Genomic DNA, 26,552 nt, shown 5'->3' with positions numbered 1-26,552 from the left:
CTTAATATAACGGAAAACCTAATGTAGCCAACATCTCCCTTCCTGCAGCATTACAGGTGGGAAAAACATTTCGAAGAAAGTGACGGAGAGTTTGAAGTTTGTGAGGGTGGTGAGGGATTACGTCAGGATCTTCAGCTCCAACGCCCTCATGTCGGTGGAGTTCCTTATGTCGCTCCAGGTCATCGAGGGAAGGAAATTGTACATTGATAAGTGAGTGCATTTACTTCGGCTTGGAATCACAACATTTTCAATGAATGGAATTATAATTATTTTTAATATGTCATAATACCTGATCCCTACCGTCAGTGCACATCATTCGGTGCACTGTAGGCACTGCCTGAGGTTCTTTGAAGTGTTCCTTAAGCCACTAGCTAAAACCCCTTTCATTCCTTTTACTGTGTCTCCGGTCATACTCTTTCTTCCATTTTACTTCCACCCTCTCTTCATAACAATATTTTCACACTGCAACTGCAGCGCCTCAGTGGCATGGTGTGCTTGGTCTTGGCCTGTCACCTCGGTGGCCGCGATTCGATTCTCGGGCATTCCACTGAGGCGTCAATGATGTGTTTTAATGGTGACAGAAGTTCACTCTCGACGCGGTTCGGAAGTCACGTAAAGCAGTCGGTCCCGTTGCTGAATAACCACTGGTTCCATGCAACGTAAAAACACCATAGAAACAAATACTGCAACGGAGAGGTTTTCCTCCTGTTACACCTTTCAAACCTCAGTTAACCTCTCAGCGGTGAATGACCCCTTATGTCCCAGCGCTTGACCTTAGGCCTAGATTTTATATTCTAATCCATTTCATAATACGCGATGAAATTCTGTTGGAAGGATTAAATTATATCTAAGTTACCTTTACGATAATTAACTACACAACAAATTGTTATAACTGTTCTCATTTCATAAAGGTACGCCTTATACATACATGACAACGAAAACTTGGAGATGATATGGGACTGGGACGCCCACGTTAACTTAACTATAACGAAGGTTAGTGCGTTGTTATTTTTTAATGGTAGTTGAGCTTGTTAGGATCCAAATATATACGTTTAAAGTGTGTAGTTTGTAGTGGGTTAATTTGATTATATGCTTTACATTTCCTTTCTATATATATGTTCCCTTTTGATTCTAGAGACAATGTCCCTGTGGTGGACCATGAAGGGATTTTAGAAAATTCTCTCTCTCTCTTCTCTCTCTCTCTCTCTCTCTCTCTCTCTCTCTCTCTCTCTCTTGTTTTGATTTTGTTTCTATGAACATTTTACTGCATTTTTTCTTTAGTTTGATGTATAGTATACAATATACTATCATATACTATGAAGTAATATAAAATTCATGATATCCCGCTAACATTTCGACTAGAAATGTATTAATTAAATACTTTCCATTGAATATATAGAGTATATATTAATATATATATATATTATATATTATTATAATAATCTATATATATATAATAATTATTTTTATATATATAGATGTATTGTATGTACGCGTGTATATATGTATATTGTATGTGTATATATGTTTAATTATTATATATGTGTATGATTATAAATATATATAATATATATATATATATATATATATATATATATATATATATATATATATATATATATGTGTGTGTAATAAAACAAGGTATGAAAGTTGTTTGCTTTTGAAAATTTTCAATGTTTAGTGGTGCATATTTCCTGTACTTATTTATCTTTTATCTTTTGCAGAATAACACGCAGAGTATAACTACCCACGTAATTAACACACGTGCAAAGTGTACATTTTCCCTCTGAAAATATACATTTTGTTTTTATCTATTTCACAAAAGACATAGGCATCCCCTCCATATTATTTTTTTCCCTTCAGAGAAACGCAAAGGTCCTGTTTCATTCGAACCCTCGCCTGTGCTACGAGAAAATCGAGCAGTTCCTGGACAAGGTCGGTCGACAGAGCGAGGAGAGCAACTTGGACATGAAACTCACCAACGGGAACAAAATCGCCTGTAAGCCCCCTTCGTCGATTTTATGTTGGTTTGGTTAAGATATCGTCTACTGTAAATTGACAACGGTTGATAGTTCCTCGTTGGACGAGTCAGTTACGTGCTCGACTACCGATCTCAGGGTCCGGGTTCGATTCCCCGCTCTGCCAACGTGGAATCGAGAGAAATTTATGTCTGGTGATAGAAATACATTTCTCGATGTGGTTCGGATCCCACAATAAGCTGTAGGTCCCGTTGCTAAGTAACTAATTGGTTCCTACCCACGCATAAGTATCTAATCCTTCGGAAAGCCCTAAGAGAGGTGTTAACCAGCTCAGTGGTCTGGTAAAACTAAGATATACTTAACTTTATAACGGTTGATTAAACTGTTTAGTCACGTGTAGGTATTAACGAAGGTTAATGGCTGTGTTGCGGGGAATTAACATTGTATCTGCATTTGTCAGAATATCATTCTCTGTATTTGTCGGAATATGTACAATTTCATGTCCTATATTGTTGACGAAACTTACTTGAGATTCTACGAAAAGTGGAGGTTTTTTTCCATTATGGAAACTGTCGTGTTTATAATTGTATGTCTGTATACATGTAGATAAACCCGTAATAAGGAGAGAGAGAGAGAGAGAGAGAGAGAGAGAGAGAACTATTACAAATGTGCTTTAAGCAGCAAGCCCGTAAGGGGATAGTGCCGTCAGTGTACCTCATGCTGTGCACTGTAGGTATTACGTAATTTCTTTGCAGCGTCACTTCTGCCCCACAGTTGCAACCCTTTCCATTCCTTTTACTGTACTTCATTTCATATTCTCTTTCTTCCGTCTTACTTTCCACCCTCTCCTTAGAATTTATTCATAGTGCAACTGTGAGGTTTTTCTCTTGGTATACCTTTTAAACCTTTGTACTGTCAATTTCCGTTTCAGCCCTGAATGACCTCATAGGTCCCAGTGCTTGGTCTTTGGCCTAAATTCTATTTTCTGTAATGTTTAAAGCAGCGAATTGTAGTCAGCACCAAGGAGATTTTGTGGCTTATATCCAACATACTCTGTGGACCTATGAGCTCCAACATTCACTGTAGACCTATGAGCTCCAACATTCACTGTAGACCTATGAGCTCCAACATCACTTGTAACCTGAAGCTCCCAACATTCCACTGTGGACCTATGATCTCCAACTTCACTGTAGACCTATGCTCCATTCACTGTAGACCTATGAGCTCCAACATTCACTGTGGACCTATGAGCTCCAACATTCACTGTAGACCTACGAGCTCCAACATTCCGTGGGATTTCTATAGCTCCAACATTCACTGTAGACCTATGGCACATTCACTGTAGACCTATGAGCTCCAACATACACTGTAGACCTATGAGCTCCAACATTCACTGTAGACCTATGAGCTCCAACATACACTGTAGACCTATGAGCTCCAACATTCACTGTGGACCTATGAGCTCCAACATTCACTGTAGACCTATGAGCTCCAACATACACTGTAGACCTATGAGCTCCAACATTCACTGTAGACCTATGAGCTCCAACATACACTGTGGATCTATGAGCTTCAACACATTCACTGTGGATTATGAGCTCCAACATTCACTGTAGACCTAGAGCTCCAAACATACATGTAGGAACCTATGAGCTCCAACATTCAATGTAGACCTATGAGATCCAACATTACACTGGGATCTAGAGCTTCAACATTCACTGTAGACCTATGAGCTCCAACATTCACTGTAGACCTATGAGCTCCAACATTCACTGTAGACCTATGAGCTCCAACTCACACTTGACAGTAGACCTATGAGCAACGAGTAACCCTTCCTTTCGCCTCCTTCAGGTCGCGTCATGAAGCAAAATATCATCCTGAAGGCGATGAGACACCGGGGAGTGATCGAGATCAAGTGGCACACGGCGTTCATCACCCCGGACGACCGGATGCTCTCAGGGTATTACGTGTACTACAAGTCGTCTAAGAACAACGAGACTTACTTGGGCGGCAGAGACGCTTGCGATGAGTAAGTGAGGAATGAGGGACAAAACGACGACAGGAATGACGAACGAAAGGAAAGCTACTAGCTCTCTCTCTCTCTCTCTCTCTCTCTCTCGTTGGGTCAAGATCTTATTTGGGTGACTTCTCTCTCTCTCTCTCTCTCTCTCTCTCTCTCTCTCTCATAATTTTAGTGTTGTTGCCCTCTCTCTCTCTCTCTCTCTCTCTCTCTCTCTCTCTCTCTCTCTCTCGGTGCTATTGTCATATTGTAATTGTGTATCGAATTAACGTGTGGTACTATACCCAGTGCTTTTTCCAGGGGCACAGCCTCCGGTAATCGTTGCATGACACTTATTTTAAGAACAAGGACCTTAGTTTGGATCTCAAACCAACCTTTACATGGCTTCCTCTCAGTACACTAATCCATTAAATCGGTAATCGATGATTTTATTTCATTCTTAAATATCATGGAGCGATGCTGCTTTATTGACCTAATATTGCATGTGCTAGTTCGCTATCGCCGTATCTATATGCTTTGGTAATTAAAATTGAGAATTTTCTTATCTTGGACTCGAACTAATGAAGTAACTAAACAGCAACACTTTACTGTCAGGACATTATTGCTCTAGCAACCATATCTCCCTAATGTTTCAGTGACTGGACAATGAAGTACGTAGAGATCAACAAATTCGACACCTGGATCGTCAGGTACCTCAAATATTTGGAGCCTGACACCAGATACGCTATTTACGTGGAAACTGACACGGTGGTAGACTACGACAGTGGGGCCAGAGCACGGTCTAACATAGACTACGTGAAAACATTGCCCCATAGTAAGTTCACAGAACAGTTTTCTGTTCATTAAGAACAGGAAAAGATAAATTATAGTTTGCTCTTAAGAACGTTGTCCCTCGGTAAGTTCTCAGATCAATGCTCTTTTAATTATTAAGACGATAAATTTTAAGCTGACAATGAGTATAACATTCACGAAATTCTACATTTCAGAAAATTCATGAGATGATTTTCCATGCGATTTTTTTTTTATAGACCCTGACAGCCCTAAGAACCTGAAAGTCTTGAAGATAAGCGAAGATAGCGTCACCATGGGCTGGTCCCCACCTCGCCAAGCGAATGGCCTAATAGACCACTACGTCGTTAGGGTGAAGCCATTTCCCTTTCCGAGCAAGAAGGGCTGCCCTGATTTCACTTCTTCGTATCTGGCCAGCGAAGACATCCTTCATGAAAAGGTGCCGAGACGATCGTATGAAGCTTTGTTCAGTTTTCTTGAGCACTGTGAAGTATTGCCTTTCAATATGAAGATTTGTTCAGTTTTCTTAAACACTGTAGTACTGCTTTTAATATGAACCTTGTTTCAGTTTTCTTAAGCACTGTGAAGTATTGCATTTTATATGAACACTAGTCTGTTTAAAAGCCGTTGTGAAGTACTGTTGCCTTTTAATATGAACCTTTAAGTTTACTTAAGCCCTGTGAAGTACTACTGCCTTTAAGATGAATCTTTGTTCAGGGTTAAGTTCTTTAAGCATTTTGGATTTTCAAGACCTATAATGGAACTTTGTTCCATTTCTTGAAGCACTGATTCTTTTTTTTTTTTTTTTTTTTGTCTTCAAGTCCCCAGTCTTCTTACTGTCAGGAGTGTTCGTCGCATAGACTTCAGTGTTCATCATATGAATTGCCTATAAAAGTAATAGATAAGCCCTTCTATTTAGTCCTTAAGTGGATTTCCAGGGATTTGTAATGTTCGACTCGGTATAACCCTTACATTCCATATTTTTCCGATTGATATTTGTACCATCCTTGTTGAAAATCTAGTCGCAAACATAAAATGTATTTCATGCCAATTTTACATATGTATCATAAATTGTATTTCATGCAAATTTCACATATATCTGACAAGTGCATGTTTGGTGTGAAATGAGATTCTTGAGTATATTATTTCATGTCGCCATACTTTCCATTTACGTACCTAATATCAATGAAATATTCATCACATGTACATATAATTCTCTTTAACTTAGCGACCTCATTGACCTAATATCGAGTAAATACTAATCATATCTAAATGAGTTTCATAGTACCCCGATGACGCCATGTCCTCAATACTGAGCATAGATTAACAAAGCTTGTTAAAAAATCATACTATCCCATTGACCTAATGTGTCTAATATAAAACAAGTATTAACCATGCAAATGAATTTCATACTGGCCACATGTAATTACGTGCGTAATGCTGAGTATATATCAATAGTTATGCCATATATGTATATGTATATGTATATGTATATGTATAGTATATTGTATATGTATATGTATCGGCTATATGTATATGTATATGTATATATATATATATATATATATATATATATATAATATATATATAGTATATAATGTCAACTAAGCCCATTTTACACATGATACTTCACACCAGATTCAAGACTTCAGAACTTCTTACTATCCTCTCTCGCAGGAGGATGTGAGCAGCACAACTCATCCTCCAGTCAGCCCTGACAGCGAGGCGGAGACGCAGCAGAACAACCCGAAGGAGTGTTGCTTGTGTCCTTTGGAAACCCGGCGGCAGCAACTGAAGAAGGATATCACTTTCAAGGATGCCCTCTTTTATTCAGTGTACACGTGAGTGGAGGAGTTGATGAGTTGATGCTTTTAAAGGAGTCAGTCTGTAGGGTGGGAGAGGTCCACCCATTTCGAGAAGTCTGTTGAGGTAGGGCGAGTGGGGGCGGCGGGGATAATGGGTGAGGATGCGTAGGATAAGATAGGTTAAGACAAGACTATTATTGCATTCATATTAATTGACTTTAAAAGATCGAATTACCAAATCCTTGGTGATTATGGCATACAGCCATCACTTTTCCATAAGATGTATTTGGTAATCATGAAAAAATATTTTAAATCTGAAGGAAACTCGGGTTCTTAAAATAACCGTTTAACTTATAAACTTGCTATTTAGTGGATAGAATTCGTGATTTTAAGAATATGAAGATTGGGGTTACAAGATTTAATAGTAAATTGGAAATCAGGTCCTTTTATTTCATTAACAATCTTATTTGGATAAGCTTATTGCGAAAAAATAGATTGGAGATATGTTGATGGAGAGTTGAAAAAATGCTGTTTGTAATAATGCAGCATAGTGTGTGATACTGAAATAAAATCTTTAAAATATAATCTGATGAAAAACTGAAAAATAAAAACTTAGACCAGAGTTTTTCAAAAGACTCAGTTTTCCTTAGTGGAAAACTTGAAGAAAAACTGGATTAACGTAGTCAATATCTAGTTTAGATTTAGATCCAATCTTCAGCAAACTAATTTATTCATATTTAAGTATTTATTTATTCATGTGCTTGATTCTTTTCCTTCAAGGGGCCATTCCTTCCGGCAAGTAAGAGACACTCATGAGGACAGCATTTCTATGTACAGTAATTATATAGACAACTCTGATATAGATGTTGAAGTTCCCCAGGTGAGTGATTTCTCTCTCTCTCTCTCTCTCTCTCTCTCTCTCTCTCTCTCTCTCTCTCTCTCTCTCTCTCTATCTATCTATTTATATCTACGTTTTCGTATTACTTAAGTTATCCACATGATCTGCAATCTGAGCAATTTTCAGCAAATTGTGATAAGTGACAATGAAACAGTTACGATACAAGGCGCCCTTTATTGCCTTAATAATTACGTGCTGCTGAAGAACAAGAGCCTGTGCTATCACAAGCCTGGCTTAATCTAGATAGTCTTGCATAGATATAAGTGTGTGTATTCATGGATATACTATGTAATGGGTATTTAAGTTTATTCTTTAAATGGAATGAGAGTTTGTCATTAAAACATAGTACATAATTAAATAATCTTTTTGTGTTCTGCTCTATTCTTTTTTTCGTTACGTCTTGGATTCCTTGAGTTAACTTGAGTTGAAATTGTAGCGTTTTTCCCATATGGTGAATTCCCAGTTGCCAGAAATGTTTCAAAAGCATCTTACTTGTTTCAGGGGCAAGAGCCGTTCCCGACGGAGTACATAAAACCCAGTCCTTTCATGTTGCCAGAGAAGTATCTACTGAAGAATCGGTTTTCGTGTAAGTGTCCTTTTATCTCTCTCTCTCTCTCTCTCTCTCTCTCTCTCTCTCTCTCCTCTCTCTCTCTCTCTCTCTCTCTCTCTCTCTCTCATTTAGGTTCTAAGTTATGTTGCATGGACACTTATTAGGATAGTAATCTTAATTAGCTCTGTTGATTTATTTTGAATAACATAAAATAGTCATGATATTTTTGTTGTTACTGAGTAATAGGTGGCATCTATGAATTTTGAATGCATATTGTTTTTTTAATAACTAATCTCCTCTTTCTGTATTTTCGATCACCTTCCGTTATTTCTTTTTTAAATGAACACCATATTATTTGGAAGCTTGAATTTCAAGTCCATGGCCCTCGTGAAAAAAAAAATAATAATAATATTTCATTAAAAGTAACTTCTGCCTCAGCTGCGCTAATTCTATAAAGGTTCTTCTCTATTTTTCTAATTATTGTTTTATCATTGTTGCTTAAACTGGTGAGCAACGCACCGAAGGTTGGCATGTCTCAATAGGTAATAGTCTAAGTCTATATAATTTTATTAAAAATGCCGGTGGCGGCAGTTAAATTTTCAGGGTGTATACCGTAGAGTTTATTGAAGGTAAAGCAGACGAAACGTCGCGGCTCCACAAAAGGAATAGAATTGACTTTACTTTCAATAAACTCTACGGCATATACCCTGAAAATTTGGCTATCACCACTGGCATTTTATAAAATTAAATCGACTTTGACTATTACCTATTTGAGACATGCCAACCTTCGGTGCGTTGCTCACCAGTTTAAGCAACAATGATAAAACAATAATTAGAAAAATAGAGAAGAACCTTTATAAAATTAACGCAGCTGAGGCAGCAATTACTTTTAATAAAACATGTTTAAAAGAGGGTTTACTTCCAGCATACAATAATGATTATAATAACGATAAACCGAGTGATATTCATGAATAAATCGGAAATACCAATATGAATAGGTATCCTTCAATAATCAGGAATGTTCTTTCATTTGTATGATCATTTTCATGAGAAGGTTAGTATGGAGGTATTGTAAATTCATGGTATTGCAAATTCGTCCTTTGGATTTAAGGATTAACGAAGGTTACCTCTCCCCTTCCATCACCACAGCTCCCTCCCGGTCCCTCCCCCCCTCATCACCAAACACCTTCCCCTAATCCTACCCCCATACGAATAACCTCTAACCTTACCCCCTATAGGGATACTATAGTAGCAGATAGAAATAATTTTATTCTTAAGTAATTCATCTCATTTATAGTTTCTAATGCACAAAAATCAAGACAGCCTGCATACTGTTGCTGTAGCTATTCTAGCTAAAACTTGGATATTTTTATAAAAAAGAATATAAGAAGGCCAACTGTGATTGCAGAGACACGTCTAAATTTAGGCTTTTTTGCCACCTTTTTTCTTTTCATTTTTTAGGCACACGTTGAATTCTTATCTTTACAGTTGTGTGTGTGTTTTTGCAGCATTTTCCCCGAGATAGATCCAGAAAATAAAAAATGTCTTTATTTCTCCTTTGTTTATGAAAAGGTAGTTTGCCGGGTGTTTTATTCCTCGTGTAGATAAATGCACATGCATATGTGTATATGAATGAAAAAAATAATATTCTTTGATGCTAAGTTCCAGAGGAATGGGTAACTTCCACGAGAAACACGACCATCTTCATACCAGGCCTCAGTTACTACACCAGGTACAAGGTTGAGGTTAGTTTTTTCAATCTTTTTCCTTAGTTCAATTCACAAGTTTATTTCATGAAATGTAAAAATGCTTATCCGGTTGGGAACCATAAGATGATTTTACAAAACTTTTCTTTTATATGTGAAACAATATGTCGGGCAATGCTAGTTTTTTAGAACGTACTTGATTATTAAGCTCAGAATCTCGTAAAAACAGGAATATTGCAAAGCTATTATTAGTAGACATGCATGTATTTATCTTTGTGACAAAAGAAATACGCATTTCCATAAGTAAGCACATTAACAATTCATTGACTGCTATTTCCCGTTCTAATTGATGATGGCCTGACGCTTTCTTCATGCCTAATTTAACTGTCTCTTCAGTCTTGTATCTATTAATAAGCGCCATTTTTCCTCAAGGTATCCGCGTGCCACCCGCCATTATACAACGATAAAGGAGGGCAAACAGTTCTGTGTTCCCTTCAGCCAGCAACGAAATTCGTCATAACACTGGAGAAAAGTAAGATTACTTATGTAAATCCCCAATTAGCTTACCAAGACGTTTTTATGATTTAAGAAAAGCGAATTCAAAGGGTATAATTATAAGTCTAAGGAAATGCTCTGTGACTTAATGTAAAGCATATGAAAGCAGTGGTTAGGTTTGTCAGGGTAATGGAGTTTTTGTTGCTTAAGTTAATGAGGATGTTACCAACGAATGGATCCCAAACAGCATGGATAAGGATATTACTTTTGTTTTGTTAAGTCTTAGTATTCTTGGGAAATCAGTGCTTAATATAAACTTGGTCATAAATGATTCATTATGTTGACAAAGATATCTCCATAACATTTACTTTTTTTTATCTGTTTGACATATCAGTTCTGAACTACTTGTGAAACTTGTCCTAAGCAACAAAGTTTCTTGATTAGTTATACTTTATGTATCATCAATGACCTTGTTTCCAGTTGTATTCTTTGTTTCCATTTATCTGTTGAATACTTACTAAACTTATGCCCATTATCATTACATTGTTTTAAGCATGACTTCTTATAACTGTTCGTTATGTAAGTAAGACTTTATTAATTTAATCTGTCACCACTACATCTTTCAAGACATCTTGCTTAGTGATCTGTACCCGTTAATTATACCTGTTTCAATTTAATTAAATTTAATTACATTTCATGTAACACCAAATCTTTCTAATTCCACAAAGGTGGCGCCAATCACGTGACCAATTTCTCCGTGGTGGACAGTAGTCAACCTGGTACCCAGGTCATAGGTTGGGACCCCCCAGAATTCCCCAATGGAGAATTAATTGCTTACGTCATCGTCCTACAGCCACAGACGACGCCATCTAATTGGGCTTCAAGCAGGGTAAGCATGTGAAACTGAGCTTTCTGTTGTTATGATGCTGTAATCAGTTTTAATCCATTTGACTGGTGTTCATTCAATGCTCAAACTTTGCGGCCTAAACACTGAATAAACTCGTATGAAAGAAAATGGGTGACCCTAAGTATGTATTTGTTGAGTATTATATGCCGAGAATTATCTTGCATAATCATCGTCATCATCATCATTAATAATGATAACAACAGATAGTGAAAACTAATAATAATAATAATAATAATAATAAAAATAATAATAATAATAATAATAATAATAATAATATAATAATATAAAATAATAATAAAATAATCAGGAATGTTCTTTCATTTGTATGATCATTTTCATGAGGTCAGTATGTGGCGCCGTGGAGGAGTGGGTTAGGTCGTCAACAGACTTAAGTCAAGTTAAGCAACATAGTGGCTGGTCAGTCGTTGGATGGGTGACCGCTCTCCTCTCCTCTTTACCATAATTTCCTCAGTCTACTCAGCTGTAAATGAGTACCTATCCCTGATGGGGTGGTAGGGTCCAGCTATGGGTTAAATAGCAAACTCAGCAATGATGGAAAGAAATGAAGGAATAAACGACAACGACGTAAATGGAACCTCTGGCAACAGAGGAGCTTCGTCCGGCAACCAGGTATTCAACCCAATTGAAGGGGAAGACGGTCAGGTACTTGGAGGTCGTCATCCAGCAACTGATCACCACAACGACAATAATCAACAGCCTGAGATTGGAGCTACAGAGGCAAAAAGGAAGAAATGGACAAGAGAAGAAAATAAGGAAATATGGAGATGCTACATCAGAAGCAACCCGACGGAGAGAGGATATAGAAGAAGATTGGTCAACATCTGTAATGAGAGGAATAACACCCCCCAAACAGAGCAGAGGCTGGCAGACCAAGTAAGGAACATAAAGAAAAGAACTGGCTCTCCCCAACAGAAAGAGAAGAACTGGAAAGGGAAATGTCACACGACAACGAGTTACACGAAGACGAACTGAGAGACAACAGGGAGGATGAGGTATCAAACAACGACACACGAAGAAACACCGACGAAGTAACAGAGAGGACGGAATGGGTAGAAAAAGATTAGACAATGGATGGAGCCAGATACAGAGAGAATAAAGATCCCCTCCATGAAAGCCTACAACACCAAGAAATTAAGGGAGAAAACAAGTGAGGTCAATGAAATAATGGGCATAATACACACCACCAGTATCACAGAAACAAATAACTTGACATATGCAGGAGCAAGATTAGTAGCAGAACTGATGGGTATTCGAACACCAACACACCAGCACAACCAACCCAACAGAAACCAAAACAGCAACCTCCTTGGAAAAGGCGCCTGGAAAAGCAAATCATGGTGATGAGATCTGACTTGAGTAAACTGAAAGAGATGGCAGAAAAAAGGCTAAGAAGCAAGAAAACAAGGGAGGAACTAAACGAGAAATACAAAGTACAAGAGAGGGGACTAACAACACAATAGAAGATGTAAAACAGGGAGGCTTAAGGCCAAAGCACATAAGATCCAACGGTACATGAACAGGAATAAGGGATACCAACAGAACAAACTATTCGCAACCAACCAGAAAAGACTATACAGCCAACTAAGAGGGGAAGACAACCACCCAGAAATTCCTGAAGCCGAACCAAGTAAGAGACTCTGGGAAAACATATGGAGCAATCCGGTATCACACAACAAACATGCAACATGGCTCCAGGAAGTCAAGGAAGAAGAAACAGGGAGAATAATACAAAGATTCACAGAGATCACAACAGACACAGTAAGACACCAACTAAAGAAAATGCCAAACTGGAAAGCCCCAGGTCCGATGAAGTCCATGGGATACCTGGCTCTCAACTTCAAGGCCCTACACCCACGAATAGCAGAACAACTCCAGCATTGTATCTCAAATCACCAAGCACCCAAATGGATGACCACAGGAAGAACAATCCTTAGTACAAAAAGACAAGAGTAAGGGAAATATAGCCAGTAACTACAGGCCTATCACCTGTTCTACCAAATAATGTGGAAGTTACTAACAAAAGGTATCATCAGTGAAAGGCTATACTACTACCTAGAGGAGACAAAACACCATCCCCCACCAACAGAAAAGCTGCAGAAGGAAGTGTAGGGGCGCAAAAGACCAGCTCCTGATAGACAAATGGTAATGAAGAACAGTAGGAGAAGAAAACCAACCTAGGCATGGCATGGATAGACTATAAGAAAGCCTTCGACATGATACCACACACATGGCTAGTAGAATGCCTGAAAATATATGGGGCAGAGGAAAAACCACCATCAGCTTCCTCAAAAATACAATGCGCAACTGGAATCAATACTTACAAGCTCTGGAATAAGACTAGCAGAGGTTAATATCAGGAGAGGGATCTTCCAGGGCGACTCACTGTCCCCACTACTCTTCGTAGTAGCCATGATTCCCATGACAAAAGTACTACAGAAGATGGATGCCGGGTACCAACTCAAGAAAAGAGGCAACAGAATCAACCATCTGATGTTCATGGACGACATCAAGCTGTATGGTAAGAGCATCAAGGAAATAGATACCCTAATCCAGACTGTAAGGATTGTATCTGGGGACATCAGGATGGAGTTTGGAATAGAAAAATGCGCCTTAGTCAACATACAAAAAGGCAAAGTACGAGAACTGAAGGGATAAAGCTACCAGATGGGAGCAACATCAAACACATAGATGAGAAAGGATACAAATACCTGGGAATAATGGAAGGAGGGGATATAAAAACACCAAGAGATGAAGGACACGATCAGGAAAGAATATATGCAGAGACTCAAGGCGATACTCAAGTCAAAACTCAACGCCGGAATATGATAAAAGCCATAAACACATGGGCATTGCCAGTAATCAGATACAGCGCAGGAATAGTGGAATGGACGAAGGCAGAACTCCGCAGCATAGATCAAGAAAAACCAAGGAAACTAAATGACGAATTACACAAGTACTACACCCCAAGAGCAAATACGGACAGACTATACATAACACGAAAGGAAGGAGGGAGAGGACTACTAAGTATAGAAGACTGCGTAAACATCGAGAACAGAGCACTGGGGCAATATCTGAAAACCAGTGAAGACGAGTGGCTAAAGAGTGCATGGGAAGAAGGACTATAAAAGTAGACGAAGACCCAGAAATATACAGAGACAGGAGAAAGACAGACAGAACAGAGGGACTGGCACAACAAACCAATGCACGGACAATACATGAGACAGACTAAAGAACTAGCCAGCGATGACATGGCAATGGCTACAGAGGGGAGAGCTAAAGAAGGAAACTGAAGGAATGATAACAGCGGCACAAGATCAGGCCCTAAGAACCAGGTATGTTCAAAGAACGATAGACGGAAATAACATCTCTCCCATAATGGAAGTGCAATACGAAAAATGAAACCATAAACCACATAGCAAGTGAATGCCCGGCACTTGCACAGAACCAGTACAAAAACGAGGCATGATTCAGTAGCAAAAGCCCTCCACTGGAGCCTGTGCAAGAAACATCAGCTACTTGCAGTAATAAGTGGTACGAGCACCAACCTGAAGGAGTATAGAAAACGATCAGGCAAAGATCCTCTGGGACTATGGTATCAGAACGGATAGGGTGATACGTGCAAACAGACCAGACGTGACGTTGATTGACAAAGTCAAGAAGAAAGTATCACTCATTGATGTCGCAATACCATGGGACACCAGAGTTGAAGAGAAAAGAGAGGGAAAAAATGGATAAGTATCAAGATCTGAAAATAGAAATAAGAAGGATATGGGATATGCCCGTGAAATCGTACCCATAATCATAGGAGCACTAGGCACGATCCCAAGATCCCTGAAAAGGAATCTAAAAAAAACTAGAGGCTGAAGTAGGACTCATGCAGAAGAGTGTGATCCTAGAAACGGCACACATAGTAAGAAAAGTGATGGACTCCTAAGGAGCGGATGAAACGGCACACATAGTAAGAAAAAGTGATGGACTCCTAAGGAGCAGGATGCAACCCGGAACCCCACACTATAAATACCACCCAGTCGAATTGGAGGACTGTGATAGAGCAAAAAAAAAAAAAAAAAATAATAATAATAATAATAATAATAACAACAGTTACTGATGCTGAAAACGAAGGGCATGATTTGTGATACACATTATGTTTTAGCTATTTGAGTTCATTTCCCTACTTCTTATAACCATTACTGGTTTCAAGAAACTGTAGAGCTACCACTTAGAAATATAAATGCCTTGGGAATTTAAATGTAATTGCATTTGCATTTCCAGTCCAATATGATATAAGATACTCTAAAATTGTGAGAATCGAAGTGGTGGAAAGTGAATTCCCTTAATTTATCTTTATTTTCCATAACTGGTCATAGGAAACTCAAAGCTTGCCTCTGAAAATCTTCAGTTAGGAATATTAACAATAATTGTATTTATATTTACAGTTATAGGAAATTAGGAAATTCGAGACTTGCCTTGAGAAACTTTAGTGATATTGAACAAAATTTTTTTATTTGCAGTTATATTACTCTTAAGACTGATCTGAAAACTTTATGAATATTAACATATTAACAATAATTCTATTTGTATTTGCAGCTAAAGGAAATTCGAGACTTGCCTTGAAAATTTGAGGAATATTGAAAAATAATTTATTTGTATTTGCAGTTATAGGAAATTCGAGACTTACCTTGAAAACCTTGAGGAATATTAAAGGTAATTTCATTTGTATTTCCAGCCAAAGTTATAAGAAATTTAAACCAACTCCTCTGGTGAGACTGAGTTATGTTAAAGTTTCCAAAATTTTGGCGAGTCTTTTTATTCTAGTCTATTGGAGAATGTGAACTTGAATCCTGAATTCCTTCCAGGTACCGCAACCTTTCTGCATCACCGCCCAGGAGTTTGAAGAGAAGAATAACACCTTCGAACTGCCCGAGAGTGCCCTGGATCCTGGGGTATATACCCTTAGCGTCAAAGCCTACACTAGCCCACCGTCATCCCTCAACGAGTCTTACGTAAATATTTCCTTCAAAATAAAGGTAAGACGGAGGCTGAACTTGCTACTGACAGAATGACAGAAATCAGGATAACTTATCTGTTGAGAAATGCAAATAGATTTTAATGTTTTACCATCTATTGCTGTTTTGAAGGCAGCTTAATAAACTAATTATTGCAAGAAGTGTTGCTTTTGGAGGGTGTAAATGGAATTAAGTTTCACATTTTTTCGTGTTTTTGGGATCTACGTTTACGAAAAGACGCACTTTTAACTTTTCAACACAAATTCACTCGTCATGCATTTTTCTCTTGACCTTCCAAACTCTATAGGTTATCTTTATAATTATCACACTTAGATGTCCCAGGTTATTATCATAATCTTCATTTGTAGATACCTCAGGTTTAATAATTTCATTTGTAGATGGCTAAGGTTTACTCATAATCATTATTTGCAGGGGACTAAGGTTATAATTATAATAATTTGCAGATGGTCCAGGTTATAATCATCATTATGTGCAGATAACTCAGGTTATAATCAGGTTACAATTACAATCACTTGCAGGTGGCCCAAGTTATAATCATAATGCTCATTTGCAGATGTCTCGGATTATAATCGTTGTCCTCATTTGCAGATAACTCAAGTTACAATTACAAACTCTTGCAGGTGGCCCAAGTTATGATCATAATCCGCATTTGCAGATGACTCGGGTTACAATTCTAATTATTTGCAGATGGCTCTAGTTATAATTATAATCATCATTTACAAATGACTCGGGTTACAATTATAATCATTTGTAGATGGCCCAAGTTATAACCATAATCTTCATTTGGAGACGACTAAAGGTTACAGATGACTGACCTTTACGATCATAATCATTTTCAGATGGGCCTAATTAAAATCATCATAATTTGCAGATGACTAAAAGTTAACAATTCTAATCAATTGCAAATAGCCCAAGTTATAAACATAATCACTACTTGCTGATGACTCAAGATTAACAGTTAACAATTCTACTCATTTGCAGATGGCCCAAGTTATAACCATAATCACTGTTTGCAGATGACTCGAGATTAAAATTATAATCATTTGCAGATGGCCCAAGTTGTAATCCTAATCACTACTTCAAGATGACTCAGGTTCTTCTTGTTCCGTTGCAGGTGGGGACACTTGAAACTGGCACCCCTGGCATCACTGTGTGGGCTTCGATCTTCGGGTTCTCCGTCCTGATGGTGTTGGTAGTTGTGGGCGTTCTGTTCAAAACGTTGTCGAAAAAGTCCTATCCGATACAGACGTGGAATGAACAGTACGTCAGTGGTGAGTGACACGGAAACTGTATAGGAGTGTAGGTCTCTCTCTCTCTCTCTCTCTCTCTCTCTCTCTCTCTCTCTCTCTCTCTCTCTCTCTCTCTATAGAACTTAGGAGATACAACACATCCCGTTGTGGGAACTTCTTTACACACAAGATATGTGACACATGGAATAAACTGCCACCAGAAGTTGTAAACAGCAACAGTGTGGAAGAGTTTAAAAGAAAGCTAGACAAAATTACTAGGACACTTGAATGCACAGTAAAACCTGCTCCTACAGATAAGTGAGCACACGATGTCTCCTCGGGTGGACTAACAAGTCTTTGAGACATCCTTATCCTTGTAACACTTTGTAACTCTCTCTCTCTCTCTCTCTCTCTCTCTCTCTCTCTCTCTCTCTATACAGCAGGTTAGGTAGACTACACTGTGAGCCTAGTAATGTCATCGAGAGTTTTTTTTCTAGCTTAGTTCAATAGAACATTGAGTGGTTTCACTTACTTCGGGAGTAAGCCTACAAACTACTTTGTTGTTGTTGTGTGTGTGTGTGTGTTTAAGGAGGGGTGAGGGGGCGGAATGGGTAGGAAAGGTTTATGGAAGAGCCTAGAAAGGTCTGAACAAGGTGTTTCGCGTGGATTAAAGATACAGGGATTTTAGGATAGGATATTTATGATTTATTTATTAGAACAGAAATATGAAAAGTAAATAATGTACACGTTAAACAGTATAGAAAAATTATTTCTAATAAAATGTAGCGTATTTTAATTTTCGTTGGAGTTTAGCACGTTTTAATTTATCATAACTGAGAATATATGAACGTGTTTAATTTGTGTCCTTTTCATTTGATCCTTGTTGTTAGAGTATGAGTAGTACTAAGTATGAGTATTGATTATGAAGACCACTCCACGTAAAATTAGTTATATAATATTTACAACTTGTGCGTGAGGGGAAAATCTTACACGCGTCCCGAGTAAGCTGGAGGTCGGATCACGCCTTGCTTCTGTAGTTACTAAACGATTTTGCTGTGATTGCTTAACAATCGCTGCATCTCTCTCTCTCCGTCCTCCTCTCCTCTTTCTCTCCCCCCTTCTCTCTCGCTCTCTCTCTCTCTCTCTCCATCTCTCTCACACAACATACTACCAACGCAAAACGATCTCTTCTCACAAACCCAATCAACCAGCACACAGACTCAACATCACCTTTTTTTGTTATTTTTCCTGTTGCTAAACTCTCTCTCTCTCTCTCTCTCTCAAAAGAAAGGTATTTCATTGGTAACTTTCGTTGACTGAAATAAAAAAAAACACTACAACTGTTAAAGATTTAAAAGACTCACGATAGACTTTTTTAAAAACAATTATGCTCTCTGGAATTGACATATTCCTAAAATAGTCGAATGATGCTGACCACTTCCCCTCCTTACCCAAGCGACGGAGACGCAATCCTGGAGCCAGAAGATCCAGTGCATGTTCTCAGAGGCCCACATCCTGCAGATGCACAACTTGCAGTTGGAGAACGACAGCGAGCTGGGCAAGGGGCACTTCGGGGTGGTCGTCCATGGCAGCTTAAACCTGAATAACTCTTCCGTTCCCATCGCCGCCAAAGTCGTCACAGACTCCCAGGCGAAGGATGAGATTCTAGACGAGGCAAAGTTGATGCTGTATGTTGGCTTTTTCTTTTAATGTTTGTTTTATTCGTTTTAATGCTTGATTTATTTAACGGGAGAATAGGTTTATGTTCTTCGAGTACTTCAGTACCGCGGCTAGAACATTGTTTTATGTTTTATTGCTTAATTTTAACTTTTGTTCACTTTCTCATATAATTGGACATAGAGATGTGCGTCCTGTAGTTAGAATCTTGTTGCATATTGCATTGTTAATTGATTTTCGTACCACTTTGTATGACTGGATTTTAGATTTTAGTCCATGTTATAGTAGTACAGTAAAGAGATTGCTGCCACGACCATCGACTGCATTTCAGCAACTTTTTCCTTGTATCATCAATAAAATATCAAACCTTATTGAAACCAACAATATCGTATTTGAAACGATAACGACAGCTGGAATTTTTTTTCTTTTTCTTTTTTTTTTCTTCAGGAAACTCGACTGCTACCACCTAGTGAAAGCATACGGGGTAGCAGCTGGACCGACCCAGGTGTACCTTGTAATGGAGTACATGACAAGAGGAGACCTGCTGAAGTATCTCCGGTCACTCAGGCCTTCTGATAACGATGTATTTTCCGTTCTCAGTGTTGATGTGAGTTATCTTTTTGATTACTCTTATCTCTTTTGATAGTCTTAATGTATTCTACGTATTTTATTTTTCCATGTTCAAAATTTGTCATTGGTGATCTGAAACCTGATAACGATATATTTTGCGTTCTCTGCGTTGATATAAGTCTTCTTGACTGTATAATTTTCCTATTACTTTATTTCTCTTGATGGCCTTAAACTAGCTTGCTTATTGCGCTTTAGTTTATTATGCTTTTTTTGCCATGTTATAAATTCTAGTTATTGTTAATTTAATACCTAACAAGGATATACTTTCTGTTCTCAGCCTTGATGTAAGTCAGCTTTATTGTACAAGTTACTTATTATTTTAATGCTTTCGATAACCTGAACGTAGTTTACTTATTTACTTTATTTTTTGTTTGGATCTTTTTCCACGGTAGAGTTTCTGTTCTCAACGTTAATGTAAGTAGTTTTTTACTTATTTAGTTTCCTTCATGCCCTAATGCATTTTTAATTATTACTTTTATTTATATGCAATTTTTTTCCTATCACAAATTTTCGTCACTATCAATACAAGGAACTAAACAGACACTTTATTATTATTGGTGTATGGCTAGTTATATTTATCAAAGTATGATTAGTGGTATTTATCCAACCAAAATCAATGTAGCTTTAAGTAACTTGCAGCAATTGTCACTACTCTTAGACTACTTTGATCCACAAATTTTTCAATGTTATTACAAACGGTGGATTTAGGTGAACCACAGATACTAAGGAGGAAAACCCTACAAAACCTTGGATAATGTTAATCTTTATTTAACAGAGGTATGAATAATTAACAATTAAATTATGTTGTTTTCAAGCAAAAGAACAACAGTATAAATATCGAGACAGAGCGCCGTCAGGAATAATATTAGATTAAGATTTAACAAGACCACTATACCTATGATAAAAAAAGTTAAAAATGCGCCGAAGTTCATGTACTGTATATAATGCTGTATGAAACTCTCAGCCACGGCCCGGTGGTGGTCCTTGTTGTTGGCTTCTTATAATGGTGTCAGACTCCCGATCACAACCAACTTTAGCCTTAAATAAATAAAAACTACTGAGGCTAGAGGGCTGCAATTTGGTATGTTTGATGATTGGAGGGTGGATGATCAACATGATAATTAGCGGCCCTTTAGCCTCAGTAGGTTTCAAGATTTGAGTGCGGACGGACACACAAAGCCATCTCATTAGTTTCCTTTTACAGAGAACTAAAAACTCTATAAGGTTCAAAATTGGTTGTATGAAATTAAAGGAAAAATGGCATTTTTCTTTTCTCTTGAGTAGCAAGTGTGCGCTATGGCCGTCCAGATAGCCGACGGAATGGCTTACTTGGCCAGTCACAAGATAGTTCACAGGGACTTGGCTGCGCGTAACTGCCTCATTGATGATCAGCTTAATATCAAGATCTCAGATTTTGGAATGTCCAGGGTCACTGGCAACGATTATTACATGATACGTGAGTAATTGGTGATGATAATTTCTCTCTCTCTCTCTCTCTTAGAAAAGATAGCAGCTCTCTTTCTCTCTTAGAAAAGATTGTAGCTCTTGCTCTCTTCGAAAAGATAGCAGCTCTCTCTCTCTCTTAGAAAAGATAGCAGCTCTCTTTCTCTCTTCGAAAAGATAGCAGCTCTCTCTCTCTCTTAGAAAAGATAGCAGCTCTCTTTCTCTCTTCGAAAAGACAGCAGCTCTCTCTCTCTCTCTTAGAAAAGATAGCAGCTCTCTTTCTCTCTTCGAAAAGACAGCAGCTCTCTCTCTCTCTTAGAAAAGATAGCAGCTCTCTTTCTCTCTTCGAAAAGACAGCAGCTCTCTCTCTCTCTTAGAAAAGATAGCAGCTCTCTCTCTCTCTTCGAAAAGACAGCAGCTCTCTCTCTCTCTCTTAGAAAAGATAGCAGCTTCTTTCTCTCTGCATGATAATATTGTAAACATATTTCAGATGAGACTGAAGTTTTCTCCATTTACATTTGGTTCCTATTAACCTTTTCTCCTTAGAAGGGGAATGGTTCCAGATATCCTTAGTCTTCCTATTCTTATTGTGTGTTTTGGCATGAATGCAATACTTGGAGCGGCCCCCTCACCCCCTCTTCACAAACCCCCGTCCAAAGCTAGAGGCAGAAATACAGAAATACAATGACTTCCACAAGAGTTGGTCAATCCCAGTAGCGAGAGCCATCAGTTCACCTCACGCTGTGCATTGTAATTATTTTGTTTACCATCATTATTAAGAGTTAAATTTCAGCCCTCAAGCAGGTTTAATTTCACATATAAGATGCTTTAGGTCATATGGACACCATTTCCAGATTTGTACAGCATTTTATATTGACCATGCCAATTTTATATAAAGGCCTGACTTTCATTAGAAATACTTGCATCACGAAGAAAATGAAAGTTTATTCACGAAGTATAGAAAGAACAATAAAAATTATAATACGAGACATGTATGCTGTTGCTTATTTCCAACAGACAACACGAAATGTTTCCCAGTGCGTTGGCTTCCTCCGGAATACCTGAACCACTCGAGATTCACCAGTCAAAGTGACGTGTGGAGTTACGGTGTGGTGGTGTTTGAGATACTCACGGGAGGAGCAAGGCCCTACAAGGTAAGCAAATGGAGCATCCGATTGCTTGTAATTAAGAGTTGAGTATGCTTGCAAATATGTAATTGCTTAATATTGTATTTAGATATAAATGTGCTCATGTTTTAACCTACTGCCATTTTACTTTTTATCTTGATAATTCTATGCTGTTTACGATAAAGTAAGGGCAGTAAATTTGTCAACTTTTCCTTTCTCTTTTAAATGTGCCTTAATTTTTATCATAAAGGAAACAGTATCTACATGATATTTTCCCAGCTCTTAACGGAAGAAATGGTCTGGGAACACGTCGTTCAAGGGCATACTTTGGAATACGAGATTCCTGCCGATACCCCAGGATTCCTCTCCAAAGTCGTGGCCAGTTGCTGGAAGTTCCACGATCACCAGAGACCATACTTTCCACAGATCATCTCTGCTTTGTTCCCCAGCACCTCCCATTGCTTTTCCCAGCATTTCAGGTATGTGAAACCATGGTCTAAGGAACAGTGAGGCGCAAGGTCTAGAGAGTATAGTCCTACGCTCTCTAGACCTTGGTGAGACGTATCGTTGATATATTAGAATTACATTTAAGTTCGTATCACCTTTTTTTGTCTACGTGAAAATGGCTACGCATCGGAACTCACTTGTTTTGCTTTTTTTTGGAATAATATACTGCATAGGCATTACAGAGACTATAATTTACTTTAATCGTTGTATTTAAAAAAAATTATGTAAGGAAGGAAAAGTCAAATTTTTTTTTGAAAACCAAGAAACAATAAATAATCAGCGAAACATTGTGAATATTAACACGTAATTGGTCCCTTTAGAATTAAAACCGATATGTGGTAACATTTTCTTGGTATAGAAATTGAAACGGACTCCACTGTAACAATTAAGATAACTCTAGCTTTCAGTGTGCATCATTTTGGTCAGTAGTATAAGGTCAACTTAGATCTTCTGTTGTTCATTAGAAGATGACACCTAGAAAATAGTTAACAATTCTTTGCTCTTTCATTCAGTGGTAACTCAGAACTATTAAAGAATGTTTATGTGCGCCACATTTTTTTTTCCAGGATGGTTTCCTTCTACCACACCGACGCCGGGCAAGAATACAAGCGCCAGACAGAAATGCTGTTAGACTCAGAAGTCGAAAGTGACGACACGGTGCCAGTGACGACGCCAACTTCATCCCACGGCGCCTGTGATGACTCCCAACCTCCTTCACTTCCTTCGAGACCCCCTTTGGGGATTGAAGTGGCCGACCTCATTGTCATTCCGTGCGCATTCGACCACTAAACCTACACAGTATTCCCTCGAGTCTCCTGTACCTAAACAGGATGGGAGTCATGTGACCTCGCTAGTCCTACACAAAGACAGGCGAGGCATTTTAGGAAGTGGCTCCCAAGAGGGAGCAGATCGTCCAAGTAACACAAAGTCGGTTCTGTCGAAAGATTCACGGAACGCACCTGTTCCATCGAAGGACTCGATCAAGCACCGTAGCAGTACCTCTGACTTACGTTCATCCCAAGAGGGTCAGAATATTTTGGTGAAAATCAACGAGGACTCTGATCTCCCTGTAAACAGCATCATCGTAAATATTGACAAACATGGGGCGCCCTCTTCTTCTCTCGCTTCTTCCAAGGATTTGACGCGAAATGGGTCTCGAATGGCAAAAAAATCTTTACGCAGTTTTCGTTCTGTTAGTTCCCCCAATATCAAAGCTAGTGCTAGCTAAGCATATAGTTATCACTATATGTTGGAGAAATTTTATTTAATATTTAAAGGCTTTTGTTTCAGTTTCAGTATGACCCCTCCATACGTTCGTTTGACATTATTTTTTCACTTTTAAAAGTGCTGTACAAAAAGTATATTTTAATAAATGGTATGATGTATCACCTGACATTTTCCCTAATACCGGAGTTAAGTATAAATGGTCTACTTAAGTGAAGAATTTTAAAAGGTAAGTCGTTCAAATCATATGCACGGTCTGCAGTGATATTTGTCAAAGGTAAAAGTTCTTTTTCTACATTCAGATTAGTACAACTGCCTTCGAATGTATCATTTTTACAATCGGAAACGCTCAGTGTAGTGTTTACAGATGCTGATTTCATTACTTTTAGAATCGCTTCAGAACGACTGTGGCTAACATGAATTGGTGTAATTCATTTTTTTCTTACAAGTATTATTCTTTTTCATTTTGCTTCCCGTTTTGTCAATAGGAGGACACAAAGGTCGCATTGTGAAGTCAAATGGAGAGAGTATGCGGAAAAGACAGCTAAATGATAGTTTTTGCAAAAGACTTGGAATTTGTCTAGAGTTCAGGAATACACTGAAGGTCGGTTACAGGTAAGTCTTAAGGAGGTGACTGAGGTCTATCTCTGTAAGTCCAGGTATGGAGGTAATTGTTCTCTGTTAAATGAATATGTAAATAATGATTTTTTACTTGGTGGTTTTCGACTTTTCTAAGAGTTAGGTTCGATAGGGCGCGCTGATATTATGTAAGCTACACAGGCAAAGATAGGCGCTTTAACAGTAGGATTCTTTAAGTCTTAGCTGATTTCACTTAATTGGTATGTATGTGTAAGAAGTACGTATAAAAATGATAGGGATTATTATTATTATTATTATTAGTAGTAGTAGTAGTAGTAGTAGTAGTAGTAGTAGTAGTAGTAGTAGTAGCAGAAACATGGCGTTGCACCGGCTCCTATCCAGGCACGATATAAATGCTATTTATATTATAACTTATAAACTTATACATTTTCATATTAACAAATTAGTGCAGCATAATCGGAAATGTACTGAATAAAATGATCTTAGTTGTGGTGTTCATGTTTTCAAGAACAAAGAAAATCATGCTAGTTTAGGCGTACTGAAAAATCAGCGTTTGATATAATTTCTTTGCCGTATAGACTTTGACTATCAACATGAAAGTTTTCCATCCCAGTCCCTATGAACTTAGAAAGGAAGAGAACTTTAGAAATTAGATTAAGTACCTTATTTGCTGCGTTGTTTCATTCGATGAAAAATGGTGGGTTGTATCTTTCCACATAGGTTACAAATAAGACACTGATTAGCAGTAATTTAAAAGGGAAACAAAACGTCATTCCAGCTAATGAAAGTGAAGCTTTTTCTTAAATATCTTGTTCTTTCGAGTCTGCTTTTATTTTTTCCACTAGTCTCTTTAATTTTTTGTTGGTGTATATTTATCCTTTTCATATTTTCCATTTTTTCTTGGTGCATATTATATAACAGTCCGGGTGCCGTGTATTACTTGGTTCTTATCCCATTGTCATTGCTGTAGCCTATACTCTTTTTTTTTCATCTGTCCATCCGCCTGTGGTGTTTTTGTATGGTAACACTGCGTCCCGGCCTGTAGATAGTTACATTCAGCTTACATTCAACGATTATAATAATATCCTATTTCGAATATTAACGGTGTAATTCGCATATAGTAAATTATTAAAACTCTTTCAGTTGCAAATGTACACCCAGATATCCTTTTATTTACCTAAAACTTACAAATAGCGTAACTATCTAAAGCCCGGGACGCAGTGTTACCATACAAAAACACCACAGTCGGATGGACATGAAAAAAAAAAAACAGAGTATAGTTCCTTGAATATTGTATTATTTGTCCATTTTCCCATAGGAATTTATCTTACCGGTGTTATATTTCTGAACCATGTCAATAAAATTTGTTGTCGTAAGTCATAAGTTCACTCATTTGATATTTTTTTATTTTATTTATTTATTTTTTTTTTTTTTCCCGGATGCTCAAAATGCATCAGTTCATTCTATGACTGTTCTCCGTGATCAACTGTGTTTTCAAACTTGCTTCTCCTTTGAAATTCTAACAAGATTTGTGTCCATTTTGTGTTGACCTTGGTAGAATATACCCTTTATCAAGTGTGGAATTTAGCAGAAAACGGAATATATATCATGGAATACCAAAATAACGTTTATTGCCAATGCAATTTGTTGAAATATGTATGGGATTATGCTATTATCCTCTCAACTGACTTTCAAGCTCCCATGTAAGGATGCTGGATTGACTACCAAGAGCCACAAAGAAGTGGATCTCATATGGGACTCTTGTTTTAATACTACAATCTGGTATCACAGCTACTACAGTAACTCAGGGAAGTGAGGCATGCCAGAGGAAGTGCTCAATCAATTTTGAATTATCTTATCGTGAAATACTAAGACACCTTCAGAAAGGGAGACGCCTACTTTCCATAGGTGAACTGAT

At 37.9% G+C, this 26,552-nt stretch overlaps 1 protein-coding gene across 1 annotated transcript in view; it reads left to right on the top strand.

Annotated features, from left to right (window-relative positions):
* Positions 1–24,210, top strand: part of LOC135225872 (insulin-like growth factor 1 receptor) — an 88,935-nt gene extending 64,725 nt beyond the window's left edge. The window contains 21 exon segments of the mRNA XM_064265432.1: positions 49–210; positions 912–993; positions 1,864–1,999; positions 3,831–4,008; positions 4,635–4,813; positions 5,028–5,227; positions 6,466–6,629; positions 7,374–7,473; positions 7,993–8,077; positions 9,704–9,786; positions 10,180–10,279; positions 10,971–11,131; positions 16,027–16,197; positions 17,312–17,468; positions 18,883–19,114; positions 19,551–19,710; positions 21,018–21,189; positions 22,194–22,330; positions 22,583–22,782; positions 23,377–23,539; positions 23,541–24,210. Coding sequence (XP_064121502.1) covers positions 49–210; positions 912–993; positions 1,864–1,999; positions 3,831–4,008; positions 4,635–4,813; positions 5,028–5,227; positions 6,466–6,629; positions 7,374–7,473; positions 7,993–8,077; positions 9,704–9,786; positions 10,180–10,279; positions 10,971–11,131; positions 16,027–16,197; positions 17,312–17,468; positions 18,883–19,114; positions 19,551–19,710; positions 21,018–21,189; positions 22,194–22,330; positions 22,583–22,782; positions 23,377–23,539; positions 23,541–24,038 — 3,520 coding nt within the window. The 3' untranslated portion in view covers positions 24,039–24,210.
* Positions 24,211–26,552: the final 2,342 nt, after the last annotated feature.

The sequence above is a fragment of the Macrobrachium nipponense genome, chromosome 20 (assembly GCF_015104395.2).
Source record: "Macrobrachium nipponense isolate FS-2020 chromosome 20, ASM1510439v2, whole genome shotgun sequence".
Classification (NCBI taxonomy): Eukaryota; Metazoa; Arthropoda; class Malacostraca; order Decapoda; family Palaemonidae; genus Macrobrachium; species Macrobrachium nipponense.
This window is presented reverse-complemented; position numbering and strand designations above follow the sequence as displayed.